This window comes from Mycteria americana, chromosome 12, assembly GCF_035582795.1.
Source record: "Mycteria americana isolate JAX WOST 10 ecotype Jacksonville Zoo and Gardens chromosome 12, USCA_MyAme_1.0, whole genome shotgun sequence".
NCBI lineage: Eukaryota > Metazoa > Chordata > Aves > Ciconiiformes > Ciconiidae > Mycteria > Mycteria americana.
Window position 1 is genome coordinate 18,608,495 of NC_134376.1, and position 23,466 is coordinate 18,631,960.

Below are 23,466 nucleotides of genomic sequence, written 5' to 3' on the forward strand. Positions count from 1 at the left end.
GACACCAGAAAGTGTATTGCTTGCTGCTGGGATAAGTGTGTGCTTCAAGTTAGTCATGTGTTTATGTCCTTGGTGGAACTGGGGTTTGCAGTAACTGACCAACAAAGCAGGAGCCGGGACAGTCGCCCATGATGTAGCATTTAGTCACACCGTCCCTACAGCAAAGCAACCCTGGGCTCGGAGCTCGTTGTTCAGGCTCCTGAGCAAATAATGATAAATATTGCTTTGTGGATGAACTTAAGGACATGAAATACACAACAACAAAGAATGCCCAAGTCATACCTGCTCTTGCTTATAACAGAGTTTGACAGCATGGATCGGTGACTGGGTTTGCATTGTTTAGCAGGGTTTAAAGAGCGTAAGAGCTGCCAGACTAGTTGCACTTGCATTGACTAAGAGTTTTTTAGCCATTGTTTTAAGTTCATAACCTGTTCTGTGCTCTGATGGATTATTGTCTGAGGAAAATGTAACAATAGACGACCACAGAAACACCCAGCCCAAAACAAAAACCCAGCTGCTGATGGCTCGGTAACCACTGGAAATAATGTGTTAGGTTCCAGCAAGTTAGACCTACCCTTGCAATAGGTCATGGAAGGATAAGGCCATCACTGCATGAGTTACCAGTGCAATGGGAGTGTGAATCACCTCGAGAAATACAGAGGCTAATTGGAAAAATTCTGCTAAGGTAAGATCCATCCAAGGTTCAACCCAGGGAACCACAGAACAGCAAACCGCTGTCCTACTGCTAGGGGGTCTAAGCTGTCCTTCCACTTTCTCAGTGCTTTTACATCTATTCCAGTGTCTAACGCTATGAAACTGCTAGTTAGAACAGCTTTGTGGAAGGTGGGGTTTTTGAACAAAAGGAGTTGTCTTTTTTTAAGGTCATGGGTTTAGTTGATAAAGACAATAGTGTTGATGCAAAGTATTGGGATTCACCAAGGCATTCCACTAAGTATTGTGTGACACTTGGATTTAAAATTAGCATTAAGTGGAATTAATAAGGCATACATTTGATGGCAATATTAGATAAGGCAGGCACTGGTCTTTGAAGTTTGTTAATGAGCTGGTTGTTAATGGGAAGATGTAAATTACTGAGAGCATTTCCAGCAGGAACCTAAGGAGCTGATGATTCATTCATCATTTAATATTGTTGACTCTAATCTAGCCAATAATATATAACATCTGTCCCAGTAAAGTATGCAGATGACACAATGTCTGCTTGTGTGTAAGAGCAGTCTCCTCGCTGAGGAAACTTTGCTGTGGCTGGTTTCCTACAGATTTATGTCTTGAGCTTGTCTGACTGTCAAGTGTGAGAGCTAGCCACTCATAAGCAGGCTATTCCTGTGGCTGCAGCATCAAGGAGGCACCTTCCCATGGGGATTCCTTCATGCCTTCAAAGTGGACATCTAATGTTGTTACTGTGGCCACAGAAACACTTTCAGGGTCTCTCCCCATTGCCTGGCTGCTTGTTTAATGACACCTGTAAGAAATCAGTCATCCTTGAGGCTCTTCTCTCTGCCAAAAGGTTGGATTGATTCAGAAGCATTGGGTTATGAAGTGAGAAGACTGCACAGTCGCAGAGGGACAGCATGCTCGTGGGAGACGTGTTGCCCAACGAGCCAATGTGGCAGGGACGGGCACAGGAGGCTGATGCTTGAACACTGCATCCCTTTTCTGTGCCTCCTCATCCGAAAGGATGTGCGAGGCTCCTGGCAGCTCAAAGAACAATTACAGAAATGATGCAGGAGCTGGTAAATGTGGTTCTTAATGGTTTAAGAACTCAACACGTTACACTTGGGAAAAGGAAGGTCGCGAAGCAATTCACTTGTTGTGTACAAGTAGTTACAGCTCATCAAGGACTCTACGCGCTTGGGTAGATGGTGGTCAAACTCAACCTGGAAGCAAAGCATTAATGAAGGCACTTGGGCACCAAGCCAGCTTTCCAGGGGATGTTGTGGATGAGATTGCTTTGCAGAGAGGTAATGTAGGAAGCAGGGGGGTTACCTCAAGACAAGAGGCATCATACTAAATGTTTGCGGGTTGCCACTGCTCCCCGTCCTTGAATTCACCGACAAGCCTTTCTGATTGTGGTATCTGTAAATTTAGCATGTGCCTGCTGGTTCAGCACCTTCAGCCATGAGCTGCTGGGAAGAGTACAGAAGCCTGCACTGCCCCAGCACGCTTTACAAGTGCAGGTCTTTGTTAAGTTCGTATGCTCCAAGAGTTTATCCTGCGATGTTCATGGAGGATATCACCATGGATGGATTCAGAGAGTGGGCTGCTGCTTTCGCATGTGCTCCAGAAGCCATGTCCCATCTTTACCCCAACAAGAGCTAGCAGGATCTGCTTTCTGTCTATGAAAGGAAGAGAAAAGACAGAGAATAATCTACATTTAACTATTCTGGAAGGAGTCACAAATAGGCCAAATATTTTTGGTTTATGTTTGCATAGTTACAGCTCCTTCTGACAGTCTGTTTAATTTGTGTGGTGTGTTAGCAAAACTTCTGAGCCTTATAGCTGGGGGTGAAATGACTCCAGCTGATTCCTGGGACAGTCCAAGCGGTGGGGTGCAAGGCAGGGGTGCAGGGCAGGGTGTAAGGCAGGGCTCCTGCATTCATCTGCCCTCTCTCAGGAAGGACAGTCCCCGTCACCAGTGCCTGTCCCAGCTTCTCTTGCCCATGTTCACCCTGAACACTTTCCAGGGCAGGGAAGGAGCACACCAAAGTTCCAGCCCATCGCAGGAAAGCTGTGCTGACGCGAGATTGATTATCAACCTTAAGTCTTGCACAACCTCTTGAAACCAGGGCGATTATACCCTTATGCATGAGAAAGCTCTGTCTGCTCCCCATTGCTGGAGGGCATCGGCCCTATAGACCTGGTAGTAAGTCACTGCCATCAGAGGCACCGTTGTCATATAATCAGGTGGGGAACAGTTTTAAGCAGCAGCTGACTATACTATGTTTTTGTTTCCAGGCGGGAGTTCTCTGAGCTGCTGGAGAAGTTTGGCTCCCAGAGCAATACGGGCTCAGCGCGGAGCTCGCCGATCCTGCATGGCGGCAGTGAGTAGCTCAGCATGCCTTTGGGGGGAAACCAAAAGCCCCTCTCTCTGCCAAGAGAGTTTTCTTTATCCCAGTGTTATTTTGAAGGAGTTTCGATTGGATTTGTGTAGGTGTTTGGGTGGAGTTTTGAAGGAAGAGAAGTCCTGCTTGTCCTTACCGCAAGCACTTAGTGCGTCCCCAGGCGCAGAGCAGCAGGCATGGCCAGTCCTGCCTGCACAGAGCAAGCACAAAGCAAAGCAGCAAGCTAGCCTCCTTGGGGTGAGCAAGGGAGAATTGAGTTGGGGTCATAACAGCTTCCCAGATCCCCAGACTCTGCCTAAGTGACATGCTGGGCAGGGAACCCCAGCAATACCCGTCTCTGCAGGTGCAGCTTGCTACTATGGATTTCAAAGCATTTCAGCAATCATTCGTTCAATGATCGTTATTTTTCATTTGCAAATGGGAAATGTTTAATGACATGCAACAAGGTTAACCTAAGCCAGGTGCCAGCGCACCAAATCACGTGTGCACGGGGAAACAAGGCATCCCTCTGGCTTGGTATCCCACCGGAAGGCTGCCAACCCTTCCCCTATGGCAGAGGTATGTAGGGCTGGCAGAGGGGTGACAGTCCCATGCGGGAATTGTGCTGAGGAGGCCGACTGTTTCCCTTCCATGAGCGATATACTGATGTTTTTAACTACCATGTGGTTTTCCCCAAAGAGCTAGGAAAATGCTGTCAGCTCTCAGTGGCAGAGCAGGGGAGGAGGGAGTATTTGCATTCCCTGGACTGACTCTGACTTTGCTGTTCAGGTCGATACCTGGAAAGTACATCCTCAGGCTCCTCCTCACGCTCTCAGAGCCCACTGCTGCTGAGCCCTGCCAATTCCCACGGCCCCTTCATCGGAAACCCGGCACACCCCCCTCACGCACAGTACGTATGGGTCACGCGGGGCCGGCCCCGCAAAGCCTGTCCCTTAGTCAGTCATGAAGATATCACCGCACGTCTAACACTGTCTTAGGGGTAGATCCAGTAAATACTTCCCGTGTTTGAAGAACTGCTCTGTTCTCCCTTATGTCTTCTGTACCATTGTGTCACCACAATGGCTAGGAGGCCACAGCATATTCTAGAAGTCCTTGTTGTGGTGGCATCTTGACTGTTCCTGGGCAGCCTGGGCCCAAGAGCTGAAAAGCTTCCCTGTTGAGGCAGTCAGTATGTCTGCAATACAGTTAACAATGCAACTGCTCCTCTTCCTCCCCTCTAAAACCCGGGGAGAAGCCGTGGCTTACAGCCAGCTGAGAGGACCCTGCACATCACCTTTGTAAACCATGTCATGAGCAGAGCGTTTCTGTGAGGCCTGTGGTGCTTTGGGAAGGTGTTTCAGGAGCTTGTTTTCTATTGCCCTGCTCCTGGCACGTTGACACCGTACAACAAGAGCACAAGCACTGCCCTCTCGATGCAAACACTCCCGACGCCGTTTGCCTTGGTGTCAACACCGTTTGCCTACAGACACCGCATCCTTTTGTCTCCAGAGCATCTCCTGGAGCATGTGTTTTCATGTGGTCATCTGTCCCTTTCATATTTCGCAGGGTCAGTGGTTTGGATAGGCAGAGCTTGTTTTTCTGCGGAGTTGCGTCTCCAGGGAGCTCGGGGTTGCCCTTCTCAAGAGGGACAGCTCGAAGGGTGTTAACCGTCGTGGAATTGGGACCATCTGTCCCCAGGGCTTGCAGCTTCCCTTCCTTTGCCAACATAAACAAGCCAAGTTGCTGGTAAAGAGAACCAGCCCTCACTGCAGAACCAGTAAATCCCCTTGCTAAATACCAGCTCTTTATTAGGGATTTGCAGAGGACAAATATTTGGCACCAGAGGTTTAAGCTGCTTGCATGGAGTGAGAGACCCTTACAGAGGAGAGGCCAACTCATCTACTTGGCAGCTGGTTTGGACGAACTAGACATCCTTGCTCTGCTGTTAACCCACTCCAGGTTGCGATACAGGCTAGAGGGGACGTGACTTGGTGGCCTCCTCGCTCAGTGCTGCCACACTGTGCCATCTTCTGCTTGTCTCCATGCCAGTGCCAGGCCCCAGTGATCTCCTCCTGGGAAGCAGCATGAGCCGTTTGAAATCACGGACCGTTGATCGCAGCTGAGCGTTGGTGGTCAGCTGCAGAGACGTAATTTGGGCCGTGGGTCTTTTCATGCATGTGGCTGCCATCCCTTCTGCTCACCGCAGGTTGTCCCCAGGCTGTGACCTCTCATTGCAGCGTCATCTGAGGTCCTGCCACCCCATTCAGCAACGGGACCCAGATATGATTCAGTCTCACCACAGATAATGTCTGATATTTTGATTTGAACAGAGGGTTTAATGTTACATTTCATGACATCGTTTTCCTAAAATATTTCTTAGAGCAATGTTTTTCCATAAGAGTGAGACGCATGCTGCATGAATGCAGTCGCTTTCCCCCGCATAGCCAGCTGGCTCTCCTGGGGGCCCGCTGCTGGTTTGGGGGTGCTGGCAGCACGCTGCTCTGTCACTGGGGTGTCTGACCACTGGGGATGGCACCGCTGAGGAGCACGGGACGGTTACGCACCGGTGTCACTGTGAGGCACAGGATGCAGGGCTGTCATTGCATCTTAAGTTATCAGGTAACACAAGGAGGACCAGAAGCTGCAGACCATTTGGTGAGCGGCCACTGTGAAAATAAACTGAAAAGGAGAAATGCCAGTTGCACCCAGCCCATTAGGAGGAAAGCGCTTAATGACCCTTAGATCCCACTGAATCCTTCCCCAAAACCTCCCTGTTGCGATGCTGCCCAGTTGTTCCCACCAGCCTGTGGGTGGCCAGTGGAATCTCTGCTCCCGCAAACTCCTACTGAAATTGCTAAACCTCCTTCACTGCACAGAGCCACCTGCCGTGCCCCAGTCTTGGTGGCCTGCTGGGTCCTGTCTAGCAGGCGGCTCTTTGAGGGTAGGGTCCAACCTTTGTCACTGCTCCTTTCACAATACATCCTTGACTGGGCGAGTCATCTGTACCACTGCCACAGAAGTAAATCACGGTGTGGTGAGTGTTGCTATAAAGGTGCTTAAAGGCTAATTTCTTAGCGCACCTTGCAAGGTTTTGAGTCCAAACTTTGGTTAAGACGTAGCTGTGATCCTGTGCTTCACTTTGACGTTTGCTAAGGGCTGCTTAATAGTTGACCAATCTGTAAATTGCTGTCTGGTGATTTAACTGGATTTGAACAATAACCACATTGATCCTTTGTGTGCTTTTGGCTATAAAAACCAGGAGTGCCAAATATATTCTGGTTAAACCTTTAGTTTCTTCTCTATTTTCTAAATGCAAACAAGTATTCCCCAGCATTTGAGATTATGCAAGCCAGTCATCTTCATAATGCTGAACAATGTCTGCTAAGAAATGGGAGTCCTCACCTCCTTTTTCCAAGGCTGGGTGGAAGAAAAGATGCAGAGATAGAAAAGGTTGGGAGAAGTTAGAAGGAACATGCATGGAAAGAAAGCCAGGCACAGTTTGTTCAGCGACATGGGAAAATCAACCAGATCACCTTGAGTCACCTACTAACATCTCTCCCTTGCAGCTACTCCGTTGAATCAGGAATCCAGAGCATTTCTATAGCAAAATCCTCCGGCTTAGGGCTGACAATCAGTGGTGGATCTAACAGGCCTGATGGCCCCATGATTTATGTTCAAGAGCTTATGCCAGATGGTGACTGTTACAAGGTAAGTCAGTGTGGAGACCCTCAGTGACTTTGCAATGGGGACCTCTCCTAGAAGCTGTAGCTGTTCTGAAGCAGCTTTTCTAAGAATAGACGAATAATGCATTGCACGGACTAATGAGGATTTGTGTTGCAGGAGAAGGGCCTTCCCAATGCTCTGACTTTCTCCTTCTTTGTTTAGGATGGTCGGCTCCGACCTGGTGACCAGCTAATAGCTATCAATAAAGATTCTTTGGTGGGCAGCACACATGAAGAGGCCAGAAAAATAATTGCAAAAGCCAAATTCAGGTAGGCATGTAACATATTTCCTGTCATCATCATGGTGCTGTTGAGTCTTAGGCAAAAACCCTTCATGTCATATCAATGTTTGGCTTCAAGAAGCATAACAATTATTAGTCTTAAATGATGCTTCAAGATGGTCCTGATAGGTGATCATATAAGGAAATCTTGAATGCATGGAACATCCTGAAGTGTAATCCAGACCTTCCCAATGTTCTGGTCCTCATTAATATCCCCTATCACTGCCCAGCAGAGTTCTGTAGCAGAACTGAAGTTCAAACAAGCAACCCAGCTGGTGGAGATCCAGCTACACTGGTGCAGGCTACAAGGGCTTAAGTGAGATTATCCCAGAGAAAGAACCACGGGCATGGAAGTTCTGCAAACTTAAGTTGTGCTTTTTTTTTTTGTTAATCAAATGTTCTGTATTTGTTGTTTGTTTAAGACACGAGGGAAACACAGAAGTGGCCTTTATTCCTGGAAGGGGACGGTTACATCCTGGACTGTCAGTTCATAACAGCATCCCATCGCCACCTCCAAAGGCTGTGGGAAACGGTCTGAGTTCCTGCAGACTGAAGGTCCATGTGAGGTCCCCAGAGGTAGGTTGAAGTTCATATCTAAGACCACAGGCATCGGTCCTGTGATCTTTCTTTCATCAGAAAACTCTTCTTTAGGGATCCCATGGTACTCCTTCTGGAGGGTGGAAAGTCTGTAACGCTGATGTATGTAGCCCTGTTCTACAGCCAGGTATTTTAAATCTGAAATATTGTTTCTTCTGTCTTGGGTTTGAGACAGCGAAGGATCTGTGGAGGTAATGAGAGGAGTTTCATCTCCAGGGCCTGCATTCAGACCTGTTTCAGAAGTCTCAGGTTTTAAAAAAATAAAATCCTTCTGTGGATAGCAACCTGCATCTCATTCAATACCAGTCATAGAGCTGGAAGGGATCTCAGGAGTCGGTTTGATCTAGTCTCCTACCCAAAGGCAGGAACAACTCTTTGTTCTTAAAGACTTCTGATGAGGATGAATCCGCAGCATTCCTAAGCAGCCCATTTCTGTTCTTCACTAGTCTAATGATAAGCCAGGCTCATTCTTCCTGTGAAGCCTAGCTCCATGTTGTGTTTGCAGAGACAAGTGCTCAAGCTGTGCATGATGAGACAGAGTTTAACCACACAACCCTCACGATAATTTAGGTCTGTGGCTGGATTCTGTGCGTTTGTCGCTCCTCTCCTGGACTGGTGCAATGCCGGGTGTATCTTCTGCTCTCTTCCACATAAACTTCCTTTAGAAAAGGCCAGATGGATGTTCCTTTCATACAAGCATCATTCACAGAAGGTGCTTCTTTCCAGACCTTGTGGAGACATGGACTTGCAAGAATGTCATATATATGTTGCCTTTGGGTGTACCAGGCTGGAGACATGCTTATGAAAGTCAGCCTTAGCCCATATACATATAGCCGAGTAGTATAGTTAGATCCTTCATCATCCAGCAGAAGGTGTGCTTGTGTAATGTTGTGGACCTATATAAAATGACATCGCTGGCTGGAATTAAATTCCTCCTTTCTTCACTTTGCTGCTAAACGATGGAGCTTTTAATGAGGTCCAGGCTTCCACATTAGGGAAAGCGTGCTCAGGTGCCTGTGCTACGTGTCCATATGTCCTCAGCATCAGTCCTGTGCCCCTCTCTGCATGTAAGTTCCCAGCTGTGGAAGCACTGTCTCGGTGGTGCTCAGCATATCCACCCTGTGACTATTCTTCCCTCTTGTGGTTTCAGCCGTGACCTGGCACTTAAGAAAGGGTGGGCAATGGTCTCGGCTTCCTGTCATGCACACTGTGATAATTATGTGTTTTGGGTAAATAACACAACTGGCCGTGATCAGAATCAGGACCTCACTGCTGTGTTGGATGCAGAGCTTTAGGGAGAACCTCTACGGAAAACGCATGCAAGGTCAAATTCATCCTCAGCTCTCAATTGCAGTAATGACAAACTCAGTTTGCTATGTGTGACCAGAGATTTTGAGATGGCTCAGGAACGTGCCTGTGCCAAGTGCTCCTAGAGAAACCCCTGGAGTCTCTTTTGGCCCATCTGCACAAGAGGGGTACGTGGTGCCTTTGCTGTTATGGGCCAGATGGGTTGCTCTCTCTTAAACTCCTCTACCTTCTGCTCTTTATTTACACCAACAGATTCTGCTTAGCGATTGCCTGTGCCGTTTTGTCTTCTTTTTCTAGAATAGACGTGAAAATCATTTTCCTGTGCCTTCTTTGTCACCGGACATTTGCCCACCAGAGCTTACTGTCTCAGGTAAGAGTCCTGCTAAATTGTTTTCTTTGTGTGGGTGACAAGCACAGCCTTGGCTCCTCGGTGCTCAGGATGATTAAATTAATTTTGATCGGCGTTTATACTGCTGCAGTGAAATCTAATGGTGTGATAATGAGTCTCGGCCCACTAGGAGAGAGGGAAGATAGCAGCTACTCAACGGGTAGTAATTATGTCCATGTTTGTCCGTAGTAGCAAAACTCTTTACTAAGGCATGCAGAGGGCTGGAAATAGGAGACAACTTCTTCCGCTCTCAGCCTGTGGTTCCTTTGCAGCGCTGTCTTTGCTCATGTACAAAGATCATGTCAGACCTGCCTGCAGCAGATCCCACTGCAGGCAACGTTCCCTTCTGATGGGAATGGGTGGTTCTCAGAGACATTGTATAAAAAAAGTCAATTAAATGATAGTTGTAATGTACACGGCAACCCTGGGCATTATACAGGCATTAAGGTTGCCCTCAGTTGGTCAAACTGGGAAATTGCTTATAGATGTGATTAAGTCAGATTTCTCTCTACATGCAAGCTTCGCTTTTTTGGCTTACTTTTCCACACTGTGTTTTCTCTCCATGCTCTGAGCCCTGTACTGAGCTCTTAACTTTTGTGGGAGAGACCTACTGTTCACCTGATAAGATGGCAGCAACGGGGGGTGAACTCAAATCACCCTGCAGCTTCACAGGCTCCTTAGGAATCACAGGAAACCTCAATAACCCCCATGATCCAGTGTCCAAGGAGATGACCTCCAGCAAGATACCCCATATCCCTGTGATATGAAGGTTACTTCCGCCCAGAGGAAAAGCTGGGCTTTCCCTAGCGAGTCCTTAGCAAGCGCAGCCCATCATTCTCATGGCTGCAAGTCCTATGGCCCTTCCTTACCCATGCACTGCCAAGGCACTGGCTCCACTTGCGGATCCCTGTGCCGTGTTGTAATTCCATCTGGAAAGCTAAGAGCAAGCGTTGCAAGGTAAATTGTGTTTAGTCTATACCTGGGATTAGTAGGAGAGAGAGGGGGCAGACGGTGCTAGGCTGGATGTGTGTCAGCAGTCTGCTCCCAGGGATGCCTGTCTCACCTTGGGCAAGCTCAGCAGGCTTCAGCCTTCACCTTCCATGCTCTGCACTGCAGAGACCCTGGGACAGGGACTGCCCTTGGTCTGTCCTCCCTGCCCTGAGCATCCTGCAGCCTTCATAGGCTCTTAGGTGGCCACCACCAACAGCCAGAGCTCCCGGTGATGGGGAGCAAAGCCCTGGGTCATGTAGGCAATCCAGCAAATAGCAATGACCTAATCACTTCCTGACTTAGCTAGGGGATTTTATTACACGTGGTTTTTTAATGTGAAATGCTGAGGAGGCTTTGTGTCAGTGTTGTCATCCATGAAAACAGACAACTGGCTTTGAAAGAGCAGCAGCCAGGCTTGGAGCCTGGGCCAGTGACTGCCTCTCTGTGGGTGCCTGGTGAATGCCCTGGGTATCTCCGTGTCCAGAGCTGACAGCAAAGCCATGTGGAGCTAATCCTGATTAGCCATGCGTCAAAGGGTAACAGCTCTGCCCTTGAACCTGGGGAGTAAAGTGTTGGTGGCCGATCCAGCAAACCCATCTAGTACCTCTTGCTGCTTCCGAGCTGCTGGCGTTAGCAGAGTGGATGAATACCCGGATTAGGTGGATTACGCCTGTGCAGCACCTCTGCTGCTTCTTGCCGCCTTCTCCTTGCGCCTGGTCTCTGCCCCGACGGTTGAGGAGGGTGCAGTGAGAAGTGCTCGAGAGGTTCAGGAGGAGCGGTGTTACTCGGCAAGATGGGTCTTCCCATGATGTTAATCAGATCCCAGGCAGGCGAAAGGAATTGCTCCCTGGGCAAATCCTGTGCCACTGGCACGAGAAGGAATTTTGTCACCAACCTGGGCTGATGGCTTGAGGGTGAGCAGGGGCAGGCAGCTGGGCAGGCAGGCGGCAGGGCTGCAGGCACAGCAGTCCTGCACCTTTCTGGAGTCTGGCAGGGGAGCTCCTGAGCGAGTAACGCCTTCTGCAGCCTTTTTCCCAGGGAATGTCACGGTTTCTTACAGACGAGGGTTAATCGTAAGGGAAAGGTGGGGTTCCCTCCAGGGATGGAGGAGCACAAGTGGCAGGGCATGGCAGCAGGGCTTGCGCTCTGTACCATTTCAGCTGTGAAGGCTGATATGCCGGTGATGTGATGTGCCGGTAATGATGAGCCAGCTGTCAGCAGCTGGTTCTTCTGATCTCATGACAGCTTTTCGCCAGCAAAGCAGCTGCTGTTTCTGCCTCCTTCTCCCTCTACGTCTGCCTTGCGATGCATGTGGCTCCTTCTACCCAAAAAAACCTGCCTGCCCAACTGAGGGAAAAGGGTTCAAGGTTTTTTGCAGTCTTGTGGAGGGAAAAAGTCTTGCAGTGGTGTTTTTCCACATCAATTTTAATCCATCGATTCCCTTTTCCATGGGCGTTGTGAAAGCCAAGGCTGCATTTTATAAAATGTTGGGTTTCAGTTTTGCTTAATCAATTAGAGAAGACAAGATCCAGGCAGATTTTTTTTTTTTCGACAGATCACCATAGCTACAGACCCCAAGACTCCACAAAAACTTGTGACTGGAAATTTCCAAAGTGCTATTTTTTCAGTCCTAGGTCCTTGGATGAAACATCCCATTTTAAAGCACGCAGAAGCCCAATTTCAGTAAGGGTTTGCCCCAGTATCCAATCTTTTCAACGGTGGCCTAGTTGAGCCTTCCAGGACCAGATTTAGTAAATCCTGGTCTTTGACTTTTGGCCTGCTGTACACACATGTTTCATGCAACAAGAGTTCTGAATTTTGCTTTGCAGGCATCTCTTTCCTCGACCCAAGTGCTCTTCCATTAACATTTATTTTTGTTTTTTCAGCACCCACTTCGGCATCTAATCCTAAAGCAGCTTCAGGAACCAAACCAAAAGTAGCGCTGGATCCCCATATCAGGCTCAAGGATGGGAAACTGGAACTGGTAAGTGGAATGGGTCCCTCTCCCGAAAGCGAGGTCTCCTCTCAATCCTCTCCCAGGGTGCACTATGCAGAAAATAGTCCACTGGCGTGATACCTCCTTGCCTCCAGCTGCCACATTATTGGCAAACAAAATAAGCTTACGTGAATGGTCTCCTTGTATTGCTTTTCTGTGGAAGAAGTGATTGGGACCTTTCAGCTTTGCTTCTTGCACCAATGTTGCACTCAGGCATGTGAGGACTGGGCCAGGTACTAGCATGGGGGTCACTATGTTGCTTGTTTTTTGGAGGGACTAAAAAATGCAAGCCTGAATAGAAATAGTCTAAGAGAACCAGCCTGCCTGTTTGCACAGAATAAAGCTATAGCACTTGATCAGTGCTCTAATCTACACGTACACCATCTTCCGCTGACCAGCCTGCTCCAGCCTAATTCCCCTTCACCTCTCCAGGATGCCGCCCGGGCTGTGCTGGGAATAGCGATAGCACTGGCAATGTGGAGTGCAGAGCCAGCCACGGTGCTCAGAACATTGCTTTCCTTATTAGCATCACACCGCTCACATGCTACAATTAATGAATCTGATTTTTGAGATAGAGGCATAAGAGTCGGCCACCAAACTGTATTTATTACCAAGAGTCTGGGAAAAAAGGGTCTCAACTCTTCAGGCAAGTTTGCTGGAGGTTGGGTCCAGCCTCTAAAGGTAAAAAGGGAGAACAGGGCGTAGTGAAACATCCCAGTCACATCCGAAGGGGCTTTTAAACACACCTTGGCTCATCTCGGCTATTTCTCAATGCTCCGGGGAGCTCCAGAAGTCTCCTCCTGGCAGTTGCATCTCCCTTGGATGTAATGCATTTGACTCAGGGCTGCAGGTGCAGGCAGCTGCCCTCCAAACCTTCCGGTGCTGCTGTCGCTGCTGGGGTGACCTCGGGCAGCCTGGTGTGGGCGAGGGAAGGCTGAAATATGAGATATCTCACCGAGGATCTAGCCAGAACCGCTGCTCCTTTCATCATTTTATGGAAAATACATTCCACAGGCACCATCAAAGGGCAGGGAGTGGAGCTGCCCATTTGCTCACCGAGACCCCGGTGAAGAGCAGGGTGCCCTTAGGGGGCCATGCCCCCGCTCTGGTTTTGGGGTGCACGTGCTCCCCTGGGTGCTGCTGGATTTGGGGGGGAGCGTGGGACCCCAGCCGCTTCTGCAGGGCCGGGGGATGCCAAGGAGAACGCGATGATCGAGCATCTGCTGCCACCCGACGGCAGCTGCGGCCCTCGCCCTTCCGCTGCTCTCGCCTCCCCGGAGGGCAGCAGGCAAGCAGGAACTTTCCTTCTAAGCTTGCATAATTCTCCTAAAGCGGGATTTAGGATTGCATTTTCGCAGCGACATCTGCTCGTCATGGCTATAAAAGCAGCTCCTCTTTGGTGGGAGGAGTGGGGACGCTTGGCTTCCCCTTTTAAAAGGCAGTGTTATGAGCGGGCAGCTGCAGCGGTGCCAGGGTCAGGACATGCACACTGACCGGCACAGCCTGAGATGGCTTTGGGGTGGCCCAGGCCAGATGCCAACATCTGTAGACTGAGGAGTAGGGCATCCTGAAGCCCAGGAGCCTGCAGCACTGCCTTGTGCAGAGGTGGCGGGCAGAGGAGCGGGAGATGGAACTCAAATCGGCCTCGCAGGCAGCGTGTGAGAGCGGACGGGTCCCGTGGGCTTGCTGGTAATGGAAATGCGAGCAAGGACTTGTCTCCAGCCCCCTTCCAGGGGACCATGCGGGAGGTGCTGTACACGTGTGAGCAGGAGCCACGGGTGCAGCCTGGGACAGGCGAGCGTTTAACTTGGGCTCTTTCCCAGAGTCTGCTGAGCTTGACTTTGTCTTTTAAAAGCTCTTACTTTGCTGCTGCCAGCAGCGAAGTGGGGTTTGCACAGGTTTATCTGCTTCTGTGTGGTGGCCTGGGGTTGAATTGATAAATATCAGTAGAAGACAGGGCATCACTGCAATGAGAGAGCAAAAGGTGCAGTGGAGAGGGAAAATGTTTGAATCTCTCCTGTTGCCATGGGAAATACTTTGTGAATAGCTTTTATCTTCTCAGTCCCAAACACAATTCCTGGGCAGTAAGAGAAAGAGGAGAGGCTGAGCTCTTGGCAGCTGAGCCTTGCTACAGCTCCACCAGCTTTTGATAAAGCTCCTGACAGTTTGTCATAGCTGCAAATCTGTATTAAATGTTCTTGGAGGGATGTGAACATGTCCCTGTCTTCAGGAACAGGCATTTCTGTACACGTGTAGGAAAGGAGAGACTGGAAATCTAGCCCAAGCCTGCTCCTTTGGGAGATGCTGCCTGGAGAGCCACTTCCAGGAGAAAAACCAGCACCAAGTGTCTCCCCAGCACCTACTTCAGAGAGTTGCCTTTTCAGTATTTTTCTTTTTAAAGGCTTATTGTTTCTGCTCAAGGTTCTGCAGTATCTTGGTCTGGATGTGACTGAGGAGAAGAAGAGGCAGTTACGGCAAAGCTTGACCACAGACTCGCAGGGGACGGTGGCCTACGGAGGTGAGCGGGCAGCTCTGCGCCTGATGGGCTTTTTCATTTTTGTGTAGCTTTGCTGGAGGCTGAGAAAGGAGAGGGGCATCTGCTGAAAGGTGGCAGGTAAGACACCTGGCTGGGTATTGATGTAGCCTCAAAACAGCTAAGAAAAGTCACAAATACAAAAGAAGGTGTTTGGTAGAAGCATATGTAAAATGAAAATACAAGGAAGTTGGTGTGAGGGCTCACTTTCCTTAAACCCCTAGCTTGCCAAGCAAGAGCTGGCCACAGGACATGCAGAAAATAAAAGCCTGCTTTGCTTTCTGTGACCTAGCAGAGCATATCTGGCCCGCAGGGTCTGCTCCCCAGAAGTTTTTTCACAAAAATTCAAAGCCATAAGCAATGTCCCCACCAGACAGAACAGGCTTGCAAAGCACAATGTCTCTTGGACGGATGTTTTTGTGTAGAGCAAGCGATGGGATACAGAACCGTGTGCCTCTCCTAAGAGCGACTGGCTTTGTAGTTTGTGGCAATAGAAATAAGGATGATTAGGGGTATTCAGCAAATGTGCTGGCAGCTAAGATGCTGCTCTTGCAGAAAGATTCTGGTTCCTGCTGCAGCCCAGGGGCTGAGGACTGGAGGGGCTTGGACCCTGGTGCTGCCTTCCCTCCGGTGCGCCGGCTCCCGTCTGTCCCACGCAGCCCCTTGCACCGTGCTTTCCTCCATGTCTGAAAGCAAAATGAATCTGGATTTTCAGACTTGTCAATTTAACACCTTTTCTAAGTGCTGAAGTCATTGAGTTGTTTTTTGTTTAAATCAGCAGCGTGAGAAATGCCAGCAGGCAGACGGGTGCCTTTTGTCAGCAAAATGTGGTTTTGGCTTAAAATTTTAAAACTCTGAGAACCACAATCGTGAAAACTCCACTGTGAAAATATCTGGGGTTTTTGGTTTTTAAAAGTTTAATTTTTTTCAATTGGATAAGAAACAAGAGTATGGTAAAGATCGTCAACAACTTATTTAAGCTTGATGGGATTGCCGAAGAGCCCAGGAGTGTTAGAGAAGACTGTTTGGCATCTCTAAACTCGCTTTGCTTGGCAGTCAGTGGAAGTCCCCAAAATCGGTGGCATTTGCTCCTAACACACAGCACTTTTCTCTTTTAGCCCCGTAAAAACTGATTCTTTCTCACAGATCTTCTCCAAGCACTCAGGGATCTGATGCAGGAGGAGCTGGACGAGGCTGGTCTGGATTCCAACTCCATGCTCTTCACGCAGCAAGAAGTGGCCAGTTTGCTGGATACATCGGCTTTTCACTCGCCGGTCAGTCAGTCCAACGTTCTTCTGCATTGAATCCATGCGTCTTCTATGTGAAATGCATGAAATTCTGAGACAGGAAAAGCTAAATTACCATTTTCTGGTTGTTCTAGAGTTATAAAGAGAAGGCAGAACTACGCATTAATAATTTTGATTATAGGAAATTCTATGAAAGACCTTAAACTTCTCATTTTTAATAAGGAAATAACAATATATATGGGATGATATGAAGGAAGCAGCCTGGCAGTGATGCAGAAGGAAAATTAGCCATAATTAATCAATTCCAACTAATTTTGCCTGGTTCACAAAATGAAAATTCACTGTAGCACAGCTATTCCAGCTATGTCAGGGATCAGAGAGTGAAATCCTGGGGGGTGAAAAAAAACCCTGCAGTTGAATTATTTAATGTGCCTTTTGATCTGTCGCATAAAAAAGCTGACTCCTTTTCAAAGTGATTTTGAATCATCGTTATGCTGGGTATGGAAAACAATATGCCTGCCATATAGCCCCATGCTTTTGGTAAAGCATAAGTGGTGCATGATGCTGTCTGTCCCTCTGCCCTGCAGACCTTTGACTCTCTGAGCTGTAATGGCAATGAGGAGCTGGAGCAGCTGCAACTGGAAATGATGGATCTGCGGCAAGAAGTCCGAAGGCTAAAGGTGGAGCCTCTTCTCTGAGCAGATTTCTTGGCTGGTGCCTTCTGCTGTAGCTCGCTGTAGTCGTACGCGAGGGTAATGGTGTAGCCTGTCCCTCTTAAGAAGTCACCAGTTTGCATTCTGCGCATTCCTTGTTACAAGGGAGACTCTCACCCTCGGCTCTCCTTAATTGCCTCTTTCTCGCTCTCAACCTCAAATGAAAACTTATTTGTACTGAAAGTATGCAGTCACTTTTTAGCAGTGAGTAAATACATTTAAAAATACAAAAACGTGTCTCACAAATAATTAAAGTCCATGAATAACAGAAGCACCACGTGTCCTCCCATCCTAACCTAGCTGCAGATTGCCAGCATGGCTGTTAGCACCATGGCGGTGTCCAGGTGGATTTCTGCAGGCATGCAGGTCGCAGCCCAAAAAGCACTGTGGTGGGGGAGAGTGCACATGACTGCTTCTGTAAAATATTATTCTGGTGGGTAGGGGCTACAAGACCAGGGCACCTTCTAGAGAACGTCCTATCGCTTGTTGCTGCTAATCCGGTGAAAATATTTTCCGTAGTCTCTCCTGAAAGAGGTGGAGAACAGCAAGAAGTCAATGGAAGAGGAGCTGCAGAGACTGAACCAGGTTAGTAAAGAGATTGCTGGGGGCCTTGGGGTGGTTTGGGTGGTTGATAGCTGAGGGGGACGTTGTGCATTCACCAGAACTTCTCACTGCTTCCAGAAAGCACTGGGGTTCCTCTCTGAGAACCGGACACTGCACAGCAAGCTGCAGATGGCAGAGGTCGTGCAGAGACAGGCTCACAGTGCGGAGCAGGACTATGAGGAAGTGATCCACTTGCTGGAAGCTGAAATTGCAGAACTGAAGATGCAGTTGGTGGGGAAGAAAGTAAAGCACGTCTCTGAAATAGAGGTAATGCAACCCTTCAGCCTGGAAAAAACCCCACAACCCTCCTGACCCTTCTTCTGTGGGTTCCCCTCCTTCTATTTATAGAGGAGAAAATGAACATAGCGCATATATCATTTGTTGTGTATGACCACAAGGCCAGCATGGTCTCTGGGTCTGTGTTATAATCTGTGTAATTTCCACTGTCCATTCCAAAAGGACAGTGGTTTTCTGTTTGTAGCAAATGTCATAAATTGGTGTTTCCAAAAGCCAAAGCTGGAGCGTCCACATCACCTTTCTCTTCTTCCTCTGGCCCTGTCTCAGGAGGACATCCTGGAACTGAAAAGACAGTTGTCCCTGGCTGACGGCCAGTTACGAAAATCAGAAGTCTCACGGAAGCGCCTGGAGATCTGCAATAGGAAACTGCTCCTGTTTGTGCAGGTGACGTGCTGAACCGCCCCCGGTGCTGGTGGCACCACTGCGGCCTCTTATCTTCAGGGTGATTTTGCAAGTCCAAATAACTTCCTGCTCCATAAGCAAGAGAGGGGCGGGGGGGTGTGTGTTTTTTTTTTAATTATTATTTTATTCTATCTCATCCTAAAAAGACACTGTCTGTTGGTTAGGAGAAACTAGGGAATGAACTCATATATACTCATATACCTAAGAGCTATGCAAACACCGTGGTGCAGGTTTTGCCTGGTGGCTCCGCTGTCCCCAGCTCACCGGTCCCCCGTGATGCTCTGGTTGAGGCTGCGCCAGGAATCTCTGTTGGATATAATGGTTGAAATCATGTGTTTTAACCTTCCCTTTGTATAACTGGACAGTTGGTTTTCTACACAACAAATGTGAACTCAAAGAGCAGTCTTGCTTTTCCAGTGCTTTCCTTTCCCCAGATTTCCTGCAAAATTGCACACATAACTGCTTTAGTCTTTTAATTGACTATTCTTCCACTTCACTACCTGTATCGGGAACACAAGCTTGTGTAATTAGTAAACTGGCCAGCATGGGATCACTAGTATTCAGTATATCTGCTACAGCTACTCGTAGCCTATCCCAAGAGCTCTTGAAATCAATAGGAAACAGCGGAGTAAAAGGAAGCGTAGATGCTGTGTCCTCCGCTTCAGAGAAGAAAGAATTAAAATGCCTCTAGACCTGCAGCACTACGTGCTGGTGCCTGTGCGGTTTGGGGCTGGACTTTGGAAATGGATTTGACTTGGCCCCAGGGTCAAACATCACAAGATTTTGACCACTGGAGGAAAATATCTTCCTTTTTTATACATCCCTCAGTAGTGTTTGAGAATTCACTAACCGTGCATGGTAATGAGAGCTTACACGTGCAGGTACAATGCAGAAACCAGGGATTGCTAGTAGCCGTGATCAAGGCTCGCTGAAACGTAGCCTGCAAAATTGTTCTTTGGAAGAGTATTTTTATGTTGCATTCCATATATTTTAGTGTTGGTATTAAAATTTAGATGTGTCTGTATATTTGCATAGGCTGTGAACGCTGCTTGAGTTGCAAAAGGCCTTGAGATATTCGCTTCAAGGGCAATGAATAAGCAGAAGCTGATTACTGTCATATTAAATCTGATCACCAGGAAAAACCCATGGGGTTTGTTCTCAGGAATTATTCATTCCTACAAGTTTGAAACCCTTTTTTTTTCTTTTTTTTTTTGTTGCATGGCAGAACGTCCACAAGGTCCTGAGCACACCCAGTCATTTACCAGATGAGAAAAGGTAGGAGATGGCTTCTGGGAATCATGAACAGCAACACGAAATGTCCTTTTTTGACCTTTCTCGGGGAAAGTGATTCACACATAACCTACCCAGAGTTTCTAAACATACTGTCACTTTGGAGGTGAAACCGTGGGAGAAAGATGATCTGGAGGCTGCTGATGGATTGGAGCTTGAGGGGGGCTGGCCTCTGTTCAGGCTTTTTGGGGGAATAAGTAGGTGAAACACTCCTCTGGTTAAGTTGCTCTTGTTAGCAGAGACCCTAAGCAGGCTGTTTCAAACAAGCAGAGTTTTGACACACATGCTTTTCCCAACATATGTCAGTTTTTGGCTTTAGGGCCGTGTCCTTTTCTATCAGCAGTTACAGAAACTGATAGAGTATAAGCAAAGAGCTAGCATGACTCTCAACTGCACGAATGGTTGCAGAAATAGAGTTCAGGCTTCTGGACTCCCCTTCAACCTGAACCTATCTCCTATCACTTGGAAAAAAATGTATCACAACTCTATTATCAGAACGCTGGTGTGTTTTTAATTGATTAACTCGTTGAAAGGTCACTGTCTCATTGATAATGACCAGCCCCTTAAAAAAAAAGCCAGTTTTTAAGAATGATGGAATCCAATTTTTAAGTTTCCAAGATGATTACTTCTAATATAATGAAGGAAAAATGTTTTTGAGAAATTCTAAAAAAATGCATTGATATCTGTCTGCAACACAACGATGCAAGTATGTCTAAAAGAGAGTCTCCTGTGATGCTGAGCGATCGAGATGCAATCCCCCCTGAATACACAGAATTTACATAGTATATCCTTCATGAGAGGCTGGCCAGGATTTTCAATGACCATGCTATGATAGAAGTATTGATGGCACTTTCCATATTTGTAAGAGTCAACAGTGAAACAGAAGAGGATAAAACAGACGCAGTCTCAGATACATCTCTTCCATCTTCAGATCTTGTTGACCTTTTGCTATCAGAAGCTAAAGAACTGTTAGCACCAATCCTCTCCAACAAGGACGGTAAGCACTAGATTAACTGGAGAAACCTGAATCCAAACAAGTCTCAAAGATGTCTGATAATGTTATTTACAGTTTCCACCACCTTACGTATTTTTTGCCATACCAGTTAAGCCTCCCATACATGTATCTGATTCTCTCATGCTAACTGAGATGTAATTGCCCTCCGTGACTCATCTTTGAATCTGAAATGCAGACTCGCAGTGTAAGGAGTCAAAGGGTGCGATTGTGCCCAGGGCCAGAGGAAAGGCATTTATCCAGGGGAAAAAACCCCTAACAGGCAGGAGGATGGTTTCACAGAATCGTAGAAATGCTGGTTGAAAGGGACTGCTGGAGATCAGGAGTCACATCTTCTGCTCCAGGTAGGACCATCACACTAGATCAGATCTCCAGTGGGTTTAGCCAGCTGTGCTTTCAGCCTCCAAGGATGGAGATCCACAGCCTCTCTGGATAATGTGTTCAGGAGCTGCATTATGCTCTGTGAAAAACATTTTCCTAGCATCTAGTCTGAACTGCCCCAGGTGCCACTGTGGCCACAGCCCCCAGTTATATTGTCTGCCACTGCCAAGAAGAGTTTGGCTCTGACATCTTTCTAATTGCCCTTGAAGTAGGAGTGGGTGCTGCAAGACTGCCTCTCAGCCTCCTCTTTGCCAGACTAAACAAGCCCAGCTCCCTCAGCCCTCCCCAGCCTCTCCTTGCAGCTTACGAGCCCTAGGGCTCCCTTTGCTGGACCCCATCCAGTTTCTCAACAGCTTTGAACCAGGGATCCAAACCTTCGTTACGCCATCCAGGTATGACTACAGCAATGCTGAGCAGAGGGGAATAGTAATCTCCTTGTTTTCTTGGCATACAAATCAGCCTAGGAAATTCCACTCACACGTCTGTGGATGGGAGGAAATCGGAGAAAAGGCATCTAGCTCCACAGGAGTCTGAATTAACTTTCCCAGTCTGGGACTCTGAGCTTAGTCCATGAGCCATAAATGTTTCTTGGCAGCAGTTATTTGACCCCGCTTGTCTCTTTCCATGCAAAAGGAGAGTTTCTGATCTCCTCTGTGTCACAATCAGGTGAGTGTACAGCCCCAAATAGGTGCCCAGTTTTTACTCTTTGATGCTATTCACCAACTAAACATGGCCATGGTCCAGCATTGTCTTTGTCTCAAAGCACAAGACACAAGGAAAATAATTGTAGCCTTTAAGGAGCACCTCTGATATATGAGCGTGTCAGCATTTTCAGAGTTCCTGCATCATTTAAATGTGCATTATCATAATGTCGCAGTGCTACTTGCATTGGGCATGTTTTCTAACCCTTCACTTATACTTGACTGTGTGCTTACATTTGCAGCTTTGCCATGTGACAGGGACCAGTGCCTGCCTGCTGAAGGAAACCCAAATTACAAGGAGTAGGTGTCAAAACTGCCGTGGTCTGTAATTTTGACAATACACATACTAAAAATTCCTGTTTGTTTTGTTGGGGTTTTTTTAATCAAAATTTTTGCTTGACAACTTTTAACCAGATAATCTAGTAGAGGTCTCCAGATGGCCACATCAGAGAAATATGTCCCTTCCTAGACAGCAAGAGACTTCCTGTCCCACACAGTGAAGCATGGTGTGAATTCCGGGATCTCTCTTTTGTTTTTTAAAATGTTCTTCTTCCTTCAGACCAGATGGTTCTATGGCTTGTCTAGCTGTCATTTTATAGACCACTGACTTCCAAGTAAGGGAAAAAGCATCACTGAATGTGTTAATCTTTCATGTTGTGGTATCAAGATGCTGTGAAGTCCCAGCTAAGGAGAGCAGGACAACATGGCTTTGTTTGGACCCTCAGTATCTTAAGAATTTCCCTAAAACCTCTTAAATGGCTTATGTTTAACAGAGCCATGTCCTAAAGATATCTGCTGAAAGGACACTTTGAGACCTAAATGTCTGCTACCACTGTCTTAGCTGATCACCGTAACTCAGCCTGAGTATCTGCCAGCACAGTTTTTTCGTTAGGTACGAAGTAGACATTTGCAAACCATGATTTCAAGGTTATGAAAAGCCTTTTCAGACAAAACAGATGGTTGCTACAATCCAATAGCCACGCAAGATCCGTGGCCTCCTCTTTTCTTTCCTAAATAATCAGTGTTGTCTTCATGTTATTCTCTGTGTCCTTCTCCCAAACTACGTAAAACATATTTCTCATTTTCAGCCATCTTCATCAGAAGACTACGTGGCCCCCTCCTGCAAGCCAGACCAAGGGCGATCAACCGCAGCCACCAAGTCTAACCAATGAACTGCCTAAGAAGCCTACATAAATCTCCCATGGCTTGCTCGTGCTCCCAACTGTGACTGTCCATAACACAGCTGCTGCTGTGCTGGGAGATGGGAAGGACACACCACGGGTGCTTCAGCTTCCAGGCAAACCAGACCGAGAAACAAGCTTTCTAACACAAGACTAATTCTTCCTAACCACCCAAGACTTTTTCAGCAACCTCCCCTGCGCGTCTACCTCTGAGTTATCATACAAGGCTATTTGCTCACGGTTTTGCAGCTTTATAGGAAAAGTATTCTCAAGGGGCTACAAGGGCCTGGATTTCACTGGCAGCCTTTTAGAGCTTGTATCCTGGCTAGTAAGAGGAGCATGAACTTACCCAAGGGACTCAGGGATCTCCAACAGATTCCTTTTGGTATTTCATATGAAAAACCAAAGCATATTTAGTGACTGTAATCAAAGCAACTTAATCTGTAGCATCCTAGCTGTCTTGGGATAGGTGCTTCTCTTTTTATTCTTTTTGTATAGCTTATCCCAGCTGCAATGCTTGAAATGGAAAGCACCATCTCTGCTAGTTGGAGAAAGGGTGCAGAGATAGCCAGCCGTATGCTACCTGTGACGATGTACTGCTGGACACCAAGCACTCCCTGGAACGCAAGAGAGGACATAGTGAACATGTTTCAGTAAAGGCCCGCAGTGTCCCTTGGAAACTAGATACACATGATGCAAGATTGTATGTGGTTAGCAACGAACGGGGTAGAGATCTGAGATGAACACAAGGTCTGGAAAATAAAA

General features: G+C 47.5%; 1 protein-coding gene across 1 annotated transcript in view; it reads left to right on the forward strand.

Annotated features, from left to right (window-relative positions):
* Positions 1-23,019, forward strand: part of LOC142416133 (syntaxin-binding protein 4-like) — a 47,428-nt gene extending 24,409 nt beyond the window's left edge. Inside the window, exons 6-22 of the mRNA XM_075515274.1 lie at positions 2,974-3,059; positions 3,849-3,969; positions 6,626-6,767; positions 6,945-7,051; positions 7,485-7,638; positions 9,265-9,337; positions 12,232-12,329; positions 14,763-14,859; positions 16,021-16,148; positions 16,709-16,801; positions 17,354-17,419; positions 17,516-17,704; positions 18,002-18,118; positions 19,362-19,411; positions 20,293-20,423; positions 21,763-21,820; positions 22,609-23,019. Coding sequence (XP_075371389.1) covers positions 2,974-3,059; positions 3,849-3,969; positions 6,626-6,767; positions 6,945-7,051; positions 7,485-7,638; positions 9,265-9,337; positions 12,232-12,329; positions 14,763-14,859; positions 16,021-16,148; positions 16,709-16,801; positions 17,354-17,419; positions 17,516-17,704; positions 18,002-18,118; positions 19,362-19,411; positions 20,293-20,423; positions 21,763-21,820; positions 22,609-22,714 — 1,816 coding nt within the window. The 3' untranslated portion in view covers positions 22,715-23,019. The remainder of the gene's footprint in view (positions 1-2,973; positions 3,060-3,848; positions 3,970-6,625; positions 6,768-6,944; positions 7,052-7,484; positions 7,639-9,264; positions 9,338-12,231; positions 12,330-14,762; positions 14,860-16,020; positions 16,149-16,708; positions 16,802-17,353; positions 17,420-17,515; positions 17,705-18,001; positions 18,119-19,361; positions 19,412-20,292; positions 20,424-21,762; positions 21,821-22,608) is intronic.
* The last annotated feature ends 447 nt before the right edge of the window (positions 23,020-23,466 follow it).